Raw genomic sequence first — 15,202 nt, 5'->3', positions numbered from 1 at the left:
AAAAAAAAAACATTTTGAAGGATAGGATCATAGATATACCCTTTGTGATACGAAGCATGCATTAAGATCATCTCTAAGTCAAATATCCTTCACATCATACAGGTTATTTTTCTGGACCATTTTCTTCCTAGATGGGGCAAGGTGTTAGGGGAATCCCCGAATTGCCCCATCGGACGTTTTCCCCCATTGATGTAGAAGATAAAAACTAGGTAAGTGAGAAGGTAAGTGTTGAAAAATTGCTCCGCACCAGAACATCTTCCAGAAGTGCTCCTAACCATAGGCGCTTTCGTTTTCAGTCTAACATTAGGAGGGACTGCTTAGAAAATAGCGAATTGTAGCCTGAAGATCTTTTGCAAATCATTTAGACCATTTTTAAGTGAAATTCTCTGTGCCATAGCACAGCATTTTGTGACCAGCGAAATGTGCCGTTGCACTTTTTGCAAAATACTTACCAGCATTGAGAGTTTGTCTTTTAAAGAGGAAGGCGTTCGACTTTATTTCATGAAATTCCATCGGGTCGTATTAACCAAGTTACGACCAAAAATGTTACCTGAAGCGAGCCGATTCGTTTACAAATCGGGCTCCGTTACCTTACCTTCTGGTTACGTGGGTTAATGTACTGTATATTATTCTAGAATTAAATTAAACTTTTTGTCCATTTATACGGGTATAACATCATCAGGACTTCTTGCAAATGCATCAATTGCGTCAGCTAAGTGGCGTGTGTCGGTGATCAGCGCACTACAATTTTGCCATTTTCTCAAGTTTCATTGAAGTGTGTCGGTAATAAGCGCAATTTTCTCGTGTTTTCTGATGTTTTGATGACATGTGTCGGTAAATCAGTCCGCTTTATATCTGCAATATTATTATGTTTTCGTATGTTTTAGTGACGTTTGTCGGTAAATAGCTGTAAAGATGTCGTGTTTTCCAATGTTCTAGTAACACGTGTTGGAAATCGCACGTCTTACCACATATTACAACACACTAAATAGCTGTTCTTCTTTATTCTATATAAAATAGACATATTTCCGATGGCCGCAGTACACATCAGGACCCATTTTAAAATTCTGCAACTTACATTTTCTTGAAGAATATTGTCAGTGCTGAATAAAAATCAAAAGAAAAGTGGGGGTCATGTTTGATGCAAGAAAATATTTCGGATGGAAAACTGCAGACTGGTTTGCAGTTCACAATTCGAACTGCGAACTGCAAGCTGGTCTGCAGTTTACGATTTAAATTTCAAAGTGCAGTCTGATCAGCACTGCCCTGCGAATTTGGACAAGATGCATTTGACAGTTTTCAAATGCGAACTGCAAACTGGTCTGCAGTTCTCAGTTCGCAGTTCGCAATTCGTAGTTCATAATTCGAATTGCGAACTGCAGACCAGTTTGCAGTTCGCAATTCGAATCGCGAACTGCGAACTGCAGACCAGTTTGCAGTTCGCAATTGGAAACGCGAACTGCGAACTGCGAACTGCAGATCAACTTAACTGAAATGCTTAAACTTCCCAATTTCCATAGCGTGAAAATGAACTCGGTAGTCAAGGATTATAAAATCTTATTTTATTCAAAAATATTTCAGGAACATTTTGAGAAAATTAAAGAAAAAAATCTATGTAGGGGAGAACGAGCTGTAAAATGTTTAATACGAAGTATAATTTTTTGTGTGTAACATGCATTCATGTATACAAGTGTGACAATAAACATTGGAAAAAAATCGGAAAATTGCTTAAAAAATTAGAATACGCTTAAACTGAAATTTATTCTGTTGTAAACTCTTGTGATTAACTTATTTTTCCCTAAGATACAAACAGTTCTTTGTAAAATTTTGATGCACTAAATTTGTGCATGAAAATGTGGGTAGGGGAAAATTTAAGACAATACAGTGAAAACGTATTTTTTTCGCTCATCAATTACATTTTACTTTTAAAACAAATTTATATCATAATTTTATTTCTTAGCTCACCAGAGCACGAAGTGCTCTAGGTGGCCTATTGTGACCGGTCATTGTCCGGCGTCCGTCGTGCGTCGTCCGTTAATATTTGCCTTCTGAACACTCGAGAGACCACTGTTGTGACCCAGTATTTATGAAACTTTGTCAGAATGTATGTCTTGCTGATCTCTAGGTCAAATTTGAAATTGGATCATGTGGGGTTAAAAACTAGGTCAGTAGGCCAGATCAAATGAGAAGCTTGTGAACACTGTAGAGGCCACAGTTTTGACTCAATCTTTATGAAACTTGGTCTTTATGATCTCTAGGTCAAGTTTAAAACTGAGTTATGTGGGGTCAAAAACTAGGCCACTAGGCTAGATCAAAGAAAAATCTTGTGAACATTTTATAGACCACAAGTTTTAAACTAATGAGAATTGGTCAGAATGTATGTCTTGATGACCTCAAGGTACAGTTTAAATCTGGGTTATGTAAGGTCAAAAACTAGGTCACCCGGTCAAATCAAAGGAAAGGCTTTTGAACACTCTAGAGGCCACAGTTGTGACTCAATCTTTATGAAGCTTGGTCAGAATGTTTATCTTAATGATTTCTAGGTAAAGGCGGAAACTGGGTTATGTGGGATCAAAAACTAGGTCCCTAGGCCAAATCAAAGGAAAATCTTGTTAACACACTTAGAGTCCACAGTTTGAATTTGAAACTCATGAGAATTAGTCAGAATGTTTGTCCTGATAACCTCTAAGTCCAATCTTAATCTGGGTCATGTGGGGTCAAAAACTAGGTCAAAGGAAAAGCTTGATAACACTCCAGAGGCCATGTTTATGATCCTTTCTTCATGAAACTTGGTCAAAATGATGATCTTGATGATCGTTAGCCCAAGTTCAAATCTGGATCATCTGGGGTCAAAAACTAGGTCACCTGTTAAAATCAAAAAAAATCTTCTGCATACAATATTGGCTGCATTTTTCATTTGATATGCATGAACCTTAGGAAGATTTTTTATCTTTGGTCAAAAACTAGGTTACTATGTCAGATCAAAGAAACTGCTTGTTGCTCAAGATTCCACGTTTTTTTTGTTCTTAATCTTTATGAAAATTGGTCAGAATATTTGTCTCCATGAAATCACTAGCCAAAAACATGTTTACCCTGTTATGGTGTTACTCAGGTGAGCGACCTAGGGCCATCTTGGCCCTCTTGTTAAAAAAAATCTACGGGACAATTTTTACACACAACTTAGTTATTCCGCTCGAAAACAATAATTTCGTAGAAAGATTTTGGCGTGATTTTTGCATAAAGAAAGCTTTCCGTCGGCGAATAGTCGGAGTGCAAATTATATCACCGTATAGGTTTCAACGGGCTTGTTCACACCCGTTAACCGGTTGCGAGCAAAACAGTTCGTGGCGGACAAAACAGTCCTCCGATATTTTGCCGGCATCTATATTGGGGGAAAGTATTTTCGATCCTAGAATCGGTTGGTGCAAAATAATGTTAAAAGATCTTTATTTCTATAAAAAGTAGCATGAACAAAGAACATGATAAGTGTTTCCCGTTTAAAAGTAACGTATACTAAGTAAGTTATGACCAGTTAAAAGTGTGATTTTGTTGAAAAAATGAGAAAACGAAAGTTTATTGTGAAATATTTAAATCACTTTTCAAGTTATGGCTAATACTTTAAAATAATGTTTGCTCTGAAAAGTCAAACTTTTAACCGACAAAACGCAATACTCAACGAGTTATAGACATTCAAACATGACGTGGTCGAAAAATGTGTGGCGGCATTGCACAGTTCAAAATTATTTGTGTGGCGAAACAGAGCAGTGTCTTTTGTGATTTTAGGTTTAATAAATAGTGATATCAAGCTCGTTACTCCTTGTAAACTGACAAAAGGAATCGATACTAGCTCAGCAATGTCTCAGTGAGTGAAAATTTAGACAAACGTAAGCCTTGGATTAAATACCTTTATCTATATATACATTTGCGTAGTTTTAATAGCCACGGTACCGGTAAAGCAACGTGCATTGTGTCTGTTTAAGGATTAATTATTTTTAATGTTTAAAGAGTACAGAGGAGATGACAATATGCATTTCTTATGACTGATGTAAAATACGCGTATATTCATTATATACATCGCCAGTCCATAGTTAGGGTACTATTTTACAATTATATTTTGAAATAAAAACTTGTAAAAAAAGGATAATTTTTGGATTTCATGTAATGCCATGCCATACATTTACTGAATAACTTGGGCTTGTTAGTTAATAATCATTACTCATTGCCCGAGGTCTGAATGCAACCAATCTATAAATAGTTTAGAACACCAGGTCTGAAATAGATTTTCAAGTTTTGTTAAATGCAGACCACTGCTTGTTTATTTGATTAAGGGTTTAGTGTCGTTTCTTGTAGTATTTCAGTTATATAACGGCGGGCCTAACTTGTGGTACTACCTTGTTCTCAGCCAAAAAAACCTCTCAACTTCTCCCCATGAATCACAGTTAGAGGAAGAAAGGTTTTAGAAATTGTCTTCTTTCAAATAGTCACAGAGGACGTTAGTTTCGTCCGAGGACTTGAACTCACAGCCTCGTTATGTATAGCTCTCCCTAATGATTTAAGTGAATGGTCTTTGTTCGAACTATGGATTGGCTATTTGTATAAAGATTCTTATGATTTAATTAGTCTAAACATCCAATTAGCTGCCAAATATTTCCATTTTTATCACTTACTGGATTGATATGTTGGATTACAGAGTTCCTAGTGAGTCAGCAAAGACACTAATTAATTTCCTTATTGATTAAGCTTTTGCTTTCATTTCGGTGCGTCCATTACTGCAAAACGTAAATTTATTAGATGTTCAATAAATGATCTGCTGTTGTCAGAATATAAACATTATTTTTTTAAGAGTTACATGCTCGATATCACTATTTAGACACTATTTATTAAACTAAAATAAAAAAGACACGGGACTGCTCTGTCTCGCCACACAAATAATTTTGAACTGGATGTCTATAACTCGTTGAATATTGCGCTTTGTCGGTTAAATGTTGCACAATGTTCAGAGCAAACATTATTTTAAAGGTTGACGTTAATACTATAGCCCTATATTGAAAACTGAAATAAATATATTTCGATAAACTTTTGTTTTCGCATTTTTTCAACAAAATCACACTTTTAACTGGCTATAACTTACTCAATATACATTACTTTTAAACGGGAAACACATGTCATGTTCTTTTTGTTCATGCTACTATTTATAGAAATAAAGATCTTTAACATATTTTGCACTAACGGATTCTTGGATCGAAAATACTTACCCCAATATAGATGCCGGCAAAAATATCGGAGAACTGTGTCCGCCACGAAGTGTTTTGCTCACAACCGGTTAACGGGTGTGTATATTAAAAGCAAAACTATTTAGAGCAAGGCTTAAGCGTGAATATTCGACGCCCTTTGCGGGAAAAGTGTGCATTTGACCTTTTAAATAGTTGTATATCCGGTGAAGATCATTTCGATCTTACACTAGAACAAACAAATTTTCTATTTATTTTATGCATTTTTTAATCACATTGGATAATCGGCTATCCTGACGTCCGCTGGACAGGTAGAGTAGGTAGGTAGAGTTTATCATTTATTTCTATCAATATACGAAGCAAGTTCTTCCAATTTAACTTGGCAATTTTGTTAAGGAATGGATATGGCTAACATTTAGAACTTTTGGAAATGTGACAATTTCTCCAGTCTGAAAAATCTAACAATATTCCAAAGTATTAGTCAGATGTCTTCGTTTTTGAACATTCTGCGAAAACTTTAATCATTTGGTTTGACACTACATATTTTAAAAAAACTTGCATACACCTATATTCTCGATAGTCACGACTGCCAATTGCTAATACCACCGGCCGTTTTTACCCATACATATTTAACGGCTAATATTGTTTTTCAGAAAGAACGTAGAACCAGGAAATTCTGCATAGATGCTGCAAAAAGAAATATCTGTCAAACCAAATTATTAAAGTTTTCAAAGATTGTTTATAAAGACATTTGCATAAAACTTGGTATCTTGTTAGATTTTGAGTGGAAAAATTTTAAGGGAACTATCAATCGTTTTGAGTAAAAAAGTTGTAAAAGTAATCCATGTCCACAACTGCCAACTTCCATTGCAAAGATTCGTTTTGTATCTATAGAACTAAATGAAAAACTATATTTACCCATTTACAGCAGGGCTTTTGTCCAGCGGGCGTCATGATTGCCGGTTATCCAATGTGTTAATGGTTTTAACCAAATTATATCCGGTTTGTCCATGCAACATTACGTGCATCGCATCATGACGACATAATGTCGTGACGTCAGGATATCTTTGTAGAAAAACTGTAAATAGTTCTATTACATTTCCTGATTTCTTTTGTTATGTATTTATGATCCTGTTATTATTTTCATACATTTCTCTTACAGAAGAATATTTTGCAAGGAATTTTCTATCATTTATAATTAATATTATTTCGCAGTCAAGTGTAGTTCCGTACCTGTGAAAAATAAAAATTATATTTTCACTGATTAATATGCAAAAATACATTAGGAAGAATCTGTGTGAAAAAAATGAAAGACTAAAATAATATTTTAGCATTCATGCCATTGAGGCCAGCCTGTATTCAATGTATGAATCCAACGAGTCTCTTTCAAGAGCCTAAACCAGTCATTTTTTACCAAGTCGATTGGCATGAAAGAAAAATCACTAACAGAGTCATTTTCAGAATTGAAATGTTCAGATGCATTTGTAGGAGTATATCGGGAAAATGTCTAATATCAAATTTATGGCTGGTCATTCTTTGTGAACATTTCCGATGTGTTTGTCCAACATATTGTAACTTACACTGTTTGCATGTGATTAAATAGATAACATTTTCAGACAATGCAGTTAAGATTTTGTTTAACATCGTAAGTTTGAGAGCTTGTAAACTGTGCAGATTCAGTGATATTAGCGCAATTAGAACACCGTGTTCTTTTACATTTAAGAACACCATCATTTACATCGGAAGACATCAGGCTACTGTGAACCAAGATATCACTAAGATTTGTAGGCCGCTTGTAAGCAATAATTGGTTTGCATTTAACCAGGTTTCGTACACTGCTTTTCTCAGATAGTTCAAAAAGCCCCCAATATTTATTAAGGATCTGACCAATGTTTGGTAGGGATGGGTTGTATACACAAACAAAGGGGATAATATCATTTGTGTTCTGCCTGTGAATGGCCATGGCTTCTTCGGTTGACAATGCTGATGCTTTAGCTAAAGCATCATCAAGGATATGACTTGGATAATTACGATTTTGGAAATACGTTCGCAATTTCTCCAATTCATTTGTGAACAAATCATCATTAGAAGTGAGACGCCTGTATCGCTTAGCTTGGCTATATGGGATCCCTTTCTTGCATGAAAGACGGTGACAGGATGAGAATTCAATGTATTGATGTGTATTGGTTGCTTGTTCATGAACAGAAAAATCAAAATTACCATCTACTGTTCTACCAATGTTAACATCAAGAAATGTAGCCGTATCTCTTGAATAACTGTGAGTGAATTTTATATAGGGATGGACATTGTTTAAACTGTCAATGAATTTAAGTAGGTCCGCTTCACTGTGTTCCCATATAAAAAAAATGTCATCGAACAAGCGTAACCAAAGCGATGGCTTAACAGTAGTATTAGCTAGGAAATCGCTTTCCAGTTTACCCATAAAAAGTGAAGCATAAGTAGGAGCCATACATGTACCCATAGCAGTACCTAAAATTTGAACATAATTTTCATTATTGAACTGAAAATGGTTTTTAGTCAAGACTAGCTGAAAAAGCTGGCGAATATCATTGACTGATTGATGTGACAAGTATGAATGAGCTTTGTTCAAATATTCACGGCAAGCCTCGATCCCATCATCATGCGAAATATTAGTGTATCCATAGTAACCAAAAATGCATTAGGGGAGATAGACCCTAGCTTTTTAATGAAGTCAGTAGAGTCTTTAACATATGAGGACAGGGCTTCTATGTATGGCTTCAAGATATTATCAATGTATTCAGATAGGCCTTCAGTAACAGAGTTATACCCAGATACAATTGGCCGTCCTGGGTAACCAAGTGGTAGTTCTGAATTAATATCGTTATGAATTTTGGGCAAGATGTAAAATTGTGGCGTTCTGGCATCACTAGGTACAACTAAAGTATCATTAGAATCACCATTAACATTCCTACATATAACATCTAAAACATCAGTAACATCTTTTGAAAACTCTTCAACAGGGTTATGATCAAGTTTTTTGTAGTAAGCAGTATTATTCAGCTGTCTGTTGACTTCGGCAATATAATCAGTCCTGTTCATTATCACAATAACCGAGCCTTTGTCAGATTTCTTAAGGATTATACTATCATCATACCGAAGATTTTTTAGGGCAGAAAGTTCATCAGTTAGGTCGAAACCTGTACTTACTGTTCTTTTGAAGAAGTTCATGCGTTATAGCATCAATGTAAAAGTCAAGTGTAGAGTCTCTTCCAGAAGGTGGAGTAAATATTGACTTTTTTTTTCTTATATTTTTCCCACCTTCAGCACTATCACAATCATTTTCACCATTAGAATCCTCTTCCGGCGTGTAAAAATACTCTTTCAAACGTAAGCGTCTCGTGAACTCAAAACTCTCTTGTTTTAACTGTATCTCATTATGGTGTTTAGGTTTAATTTAGATTTAAATTTTACTCCCTTACCTAAAAAGTCTGTATTCACAGTTTGTAAAAAATAAAGAGTTTTCCTATATTTTCAGCATATTCATAACAACGGCTTAACATCAAAGAAGGCCCAGCAGCAAGAGAAAAGACGAAAACGTGTAACAAAATTAGTTGCTTCTGTTGTCGTCGTCTTTGCCTTATTTTGGCTTCCAATTCATATTCTCAACCTCTGGTTCAAGCTAGATCCGGATTTCCCGAAAACACCGACAATGTTGCTGTTTAAAATAGCGTCACATACTCTGTCTTATGCTAACTCTTGTGTTAACCCGTTTGTGTATGCGTTTCTAAGTGACGGATTTCGGAAAGCATTTAGAAAAACATTTCCATTTATAGCACAACGTTACAAAATATGTGGTGGTCCGAACGAAGATTACGTCAGTCAAGTAGGCATGAATGACAGGCCAACTGAGCAGACAAAAGCTTCCATGAATGTTGTAAATATGGAAGAAAGAAAATTAATGCAGACTGACTTGTAAGGATGAAGTGATTCTAATTGAAAAGAAATCAAGAAATTGTTTATCTTGAAATGACAATGAAGCGATCCAACAATATATCGTTTCTAATATTTACCAATTTTAATGAACAGACATGACAAAACAGACAGTATTGAATATGGATCAGTACAGCTCGACAACTCGGGTATATTAAGCACTTGCTTGCTAGTAAAACAAAGTCTTGATATAGATTTCTTAATTTTCTCAATTTATTTAATTACATGTATACGTGTTTCGCTCATCAGCATTTATATATAAGAACATTTGACATTACATGAGTGGATTAAGCCTGTAAATTATGCTTAACATATCCTGTAAATTATTGCTTAACATGTCCTACATTTATTTTTTCCAATAATATTTACGTCTCATTTCATCATACAATTCATACATTCACAATATAATGAAACAAAATATGCAAAACCAATCTGTTAAAGAATTATAGGAGACTGAAACTGATACTATACACATCACAGTATATGAAATAAGGCACTGCCTCAATCGGGAATCGATCCGACTTCAACTCATCCCATTACATTTGAAAGAAACTGTCTAATGACAGCACGAAAGAACACACTTTTTAATTCCATAGTTAAATATCTCATTCAGTATATCGCATGCTACCGTAGAGGGATCGATCCAGATTTTCATCACTACGCGTAGGATCGACTCCCTATGTTAAAGGTAGATTTTAGAATAAAAACATAATGTATTGTATTACAGATAATTTCAGTCTCTTTGATAGGCGCACCCTCCCGGAGAGGTATATTTATTTATACGAACTGTGCTCACTAGGTGCTTTTATTTACATGTGCACACATTCATGCATACAATATATCCGTATACAATATATCCGTATTTGTACTGATGCGCAAGACGTTGCGGTTCGGACAAGTTACGTGGACGCTTATTATAGGCACAAGGAAAAAGCGTATTCTTCCAAAACATCCGAAGTCAGACGCTCTGTGCACGTGCCGGAAGTGCACCATTTTTAATTCGATAGTATATATCTCATTCGCTATATCGCATGTTGCCGTAAAGAGATCGATCGATTCCCTATTAAATTACTATTACTATATATTAAGATATGTTTTTTAAAAAATGGTGTGTAAAAACCGTGAAGCTGGCATTAATAATATGCGCTTATTAATTGCCTAAAAACTGCCGTTTTCCTTAAAAACCTGAAAAGCCAAATTCCTTAAAAAACTGAAAAGCCAAACACCACTAATATTAGTACACATGTTATTCTTAATTACAGTCTCTTCCATGTTTTGCACATATTACCATGCATAAGACACAACAGTTCTAAACAGTAATAAAGAATAAAATGTATACTAGTATGTTTCGCATGGCCATTCTCATAAGTTACAAGAAACGGTGTCATATATCGATGTCGTCTCATTTGTTTATGCTTCTCATTTCTCAAGAGCTGTAAACTCATTTATTTCTAGTTAACTTGGCCTAACTTTTGGCTTACCTTTTCAACTTCACCAAGGCTAATTGTACATAAGAAAATAAAGAGAGTAATATTTCTGTGTTTTATTTATTTGTAAAAACGCATATACCTTAATTTTCATTTTTCTCACTGTCGTTTACCTCTCGAAACAGTTATATCTACTTGTAAATCGATTCATGATGAACACAATCCGAGCCCAAAGGTTTAAATATTAAATGCCTTTCATGAACAGCCTTCCAAGATAGACATCATTTATTTTTCGTACAAACAAGGGCTGTTGTCTGAATTCTGCTCTATCATTTCATAAAAGTTTAGATAACAGTGCAAGCCACCAGACGTCAGATATAAGCAGATATTTTGTTTTCATGTTTACACCAATCATGATTTTTTATCGTATATGCATTTGGACCTATTTCATGCTAAAATCTTCTAAATCAGACGGGCGTTAAATATTTCATAAAATTATCTGTACCTTCTGTCTGTACAATTATATCATATATAATTGAGAAGCATTTATAAGGAATTATTTTAATGGAGAATATTTCTGTCTTGACTTCACTGCAGGTACTGGCCTAATGTTGCCTTTAAGTTAAAAAACGTTTTCAATGTATGTTATGTTTAGTTACACTGCTTGTTGGTGACAGGATACGGGATAGACGCTGTCGAGGGAATTTTCGAGACAGCGTATATCCCGTATCCTGTCACCAACAAGCAGTGTAGCGATTTTATTTTACCGACTACCCTTTAATTCCACGCTATAGTCAACAAATTTGCAAATTACAAAGCTACTTCGGCTTTCATCCAATAAATTCCTGTTAAGTCCTCTTGCACGTAGATTAAATAAATGATCCTACAACAAACTGCTGAGAAACAAATATGTTAATCCGTTTGCTTTATGGTGATTTCACTTCATGACTTAAAACAAAATTTCAACGGCCGTGTCTCCATACAGAGTTATTGTTCTTCTATTTCCGCTTCTTACTGCTAACTTCACGAGCCTAAACTATATAGAAGAATGAAAACTGCAAGAAAACACTAAATTTATTCTCGGAAACAATATCTATAGCTGAATCTTTATGATATTTACGCCAGCGATGAGGCAGCCATTTTGTTTTAATCAAAATTCATATCTGAAATGTACTTGCAGGATATGGAATATCCTGTCTCCACGTGACGTCTAGTGACCAAACTTGTAGAAGCATTAACTAACAAATATAAATCAACATACATTGGATAAAGTGAATGTTTTCAATAACTAGAGTTATTTTTTGAAGATAGTGTGTTAATTTTCATTTGTATGCGCATATAGTGATTCCGTCCAGATTTAGTCATCATCGTTGTTAGTTTGTTCTTTTACGTAATACCAGTACTAAAATATGAAGTTTTTTTACAGCTGTTAAACGTTTGCAAAATATCTGTTTTTAAATATTTATTTGAACAAAAATACAGAACTTTAACTGCTGCACTGACAAGTAATATTGTGTACGCCTGCCTTTACCATACCGTCGAACTAGTGGAATCTTCTCTATATAAATCTGATAATTTACAATTACATCAAATGTAAATAATCACCGTCCTTTCTACTTATATATTTATTCCAGTTATCATTTGAATGCATTTATCCTAATGTTCAGTCCCGTCTCGGTCTCATAAGAGAGCTGATATGCACCAAAATTTACTTATTGCGTACGAAGTTCATATTCAAGTTCTTTCTTTTTTCTGGTATAGTTACGTCATAATCATAGAATAAATCAGATTTCTTGGCATATTGGCAAATATAATATAACTTTGGCCATTTACAAATGTAAAAAGGAAGAAGCAGGAACGTTTGTAAGTTTTTCCTTTCTTAACTACCTTGACTGTTTTGTTATTCCTTGATGATAATATTCTAGAAAGTTTATTTCATAGTCAATACCTTATTTTTTGTTGAATGAACAGCATATGAGAAAATGATATTCTAATTATACATTTTGTGAACCCATTTAGGATGTGTATGTATGGAACCATTAGACGTATAATATTTCTCCGCGAAAGAATGAATGTCTATTTCTAATATTGTATTTTGAATGTTTGTATGTGTTACAGATTCGTCCCTTGTAAATATGAACAAAGCAAATAAATGACACCAGCCCGTCCGCCTAACCGTGAGCTCGATCTTCGGATGAGGCACATGTTCTCCGTGACGATTTGTTAATCTTGTAACCTGAAATTATTCGTCGTCAACCCCTGATTCATGTTGGGAAATTGGCAATTATTTACGGAGAACATGCTTGTACTGAATTTATATGTGTGTGTGTGTGTGTGTGTGTGTAACTACTTTAAAATGTTCAATAAAATAGTACATAGCCTCATTTGCATCAAGTGACCTAAACATTTGCTTGATCGATATGATTAAACACGATAATTATAAATCTCCTCTCTTAGATATGATATTGTGCATACTTAGATTGTAAATTAGTAATGAGAATAAAATATTACTATTTCTGTTTTGTATTTTCTCTCAAACTATACAGTGCCATCGCAGCCGCAGTGTGACAAATGGACCTTTTAGATCTGCTATTGTATATCACTGCAACCGAGGTATTTCACGGTTTTGAAACATTCATAACACATGTTTTTAGCAACAAAAAAAATAGCTTTAAACCTTCGAGAAATGATACACAATCACGAAGTTAAAGCAACGACATTACGTTCACTACTGCTGTTACTTCAGCCGACTTCTGTCCGTACACCGACGTTTTTCAGGAGACTGGCTGATACACACGTTTTTATCTATGTACATAGTCTATGTGTACTTCTTACTGACAGAAATCACGCACGAACATGAAAAGAACACTTGGTTCAAGAACAAACAAGTCAAAAGATTTCCTGCGGCCAGAAATTAAACAGACCAGAAATTGTTATGGATGTATGTGTGAACACTCAGCCGAAAAAGTAACTTATGAGTGAATAGCGTGCTTGTTTTTTAACATATCATTACGCGTTAATGTAGGAATATTACTCTATTCTACATGTTTTACAAGTAGACCTATGAAATATGTATTTCCTAATTCTGAAAGTTATTGTTTTGAGCAAAAATAACTATATTTCTGTTTCATGTATGACATAACTTTTAGCTCAACTTGTCACATTCCTTGGCTTATTGAAATACTTTACTAAAGCTATCACAAATGTGATTAGTGTCTTCACCTGGACTTCGTTTACATATAGAGAAAAACGACACAAGACCATAATCCATGATATTTAAGAGCAATTAAAAACAAATTCCCTTACGCACAACTAAGTTTTGTTATATAGACCATTGCTGAAGGTTTGAATAAATTATATTGAATAATGAATGAGGAATTCAGATCACAAAGCATTTCTCTATATATTGCTGAAGGTTTGAATAAATTATATGGAATAATGAATGAGGAATTCAGATCACAAAGCATTTCTCTATATATCATATATAGCTATATTGCAAAAACGGCGGTCCATAAATGCGATAAGCCAATCACATATCGGTAAAAAGTAACGTGAAATCAACCAGTCCCCATGTGCTACACTACTTGTTGCTTCCGGCCTGGAGGAATAATTTCCGACATTCACAGGTCAACACACATAAACAAGCCTTACGCGCTGTCTCCATAAGCTATCGCTATGTTCGTTTCTAATTGTCCCAAGTTAACAGGTTAACCCTTTAATACACATGAATATAATACTTGGAATGATATTACATATAATTGACATGTATTTCCAGTTCGTTTCTTTATTTTATAATGCACTACATATGTAGCCAATGCGCAACATATGTATCCCATTCGGGTTTTCGCCCATAGATATTTCTATAGCTGATTGCCATATAATTATTCTTGAACTTCCTGGGTGGGGTTACGGAAGGTTTCAAAGGCAAAATTTAAGCAGGCGCAGGGCAATGACAACATATTTCCAACTGTTGATAAAAGGTTGCTAATTTTCAGTCATACCGCTTCACGGAGGATAAGCTTTTCTCCGTCATTTCTACAAATACAGGTATGGTAAATGCACTTACGTGCTTGGTTATGTATACTGATAAGGATTCACAATAAACAGGCAATTAAAAAACTAATGAGTCCCTAATGAGTCCCTTAAAAATTTATAATTAAAAAAAAAAAACAACCTTATTATTTGAAAGTGTGTGTTTTCTTTTAATTTATCTATCTTTTCTTCAAATACCTGTATTATATATTTTACTCAGACTTGAATAATATCTGTTATAAATTTTAAGGGACTCATTAGTTTATAATTGCCTGTTCATTATGAAGCCGTAATTATCAGTGAAAAATGCGCATAAATCAAGTTATGGATCTGAAAAGGATTACATGATTATTTTTTGCTTTATCATGCACTGGTAATTTATTATATTACACTCATGTTGACCAGATTATTTGAAATGTGATTTGATACACACTGGGTATTCGGCTACCTACTCGTGTGAGCGATACCGTCCTCGTGTGATTTATATACATGTAGGCTGCATAGGGTAAATAAGGATGTTGAATATTTTATAGACCGATT

General features: G+C 34.6%; 1 protein-coding gene across 1 annotated transcript in view; it reads left to right on the top strand.

The window, feature by feature from the left end:
* The window catches only part of LOC123532234 (galanin receptor type 1-like), a 251,915-nt gene extending 242,707 nt beyond the window's left edge, over nucleotides 1-9,208 (top strand). The window contains exon 5 of the mRNA XM_045313624.2: nucleotides 8,749-9,208. Within this exon, the coding sequence (XP_045169559.1) occupies nucleotides 8,749-9,189 (441 nt within the window). The 3' untranslated portion in view covers nucleotides 9,190-9,208. The remainder of the gene's footprint in view (nucleotides 1-8,748) is intronic.
* The last annotated feature ends 5,994 nt before the right edge of the window (nucleotides 9,209-15,202 follow it).

The sequence above is a fragment of the Mercenaria mercenaria genome, chromosome 11 (genome assembly GCF_021730395.1).
Source record: "Mercenaria mercenaria strain notata chromosome 11, MADL_Memer_1, whole genome shotgun sequence".
In the NCBI taxonomy this organism is placed as follows: Eukaryota; Metazoa; Mollusca; class Bivalvia; order Venerida; family Veneridae; genus Mercenaria; species Mercenaria mercenaria.
The sequence above is the reverse complement of the archived record's forward strand: the minus strand, read 5'-3'. Positions and strand labels throughout refer to the sequence as shown.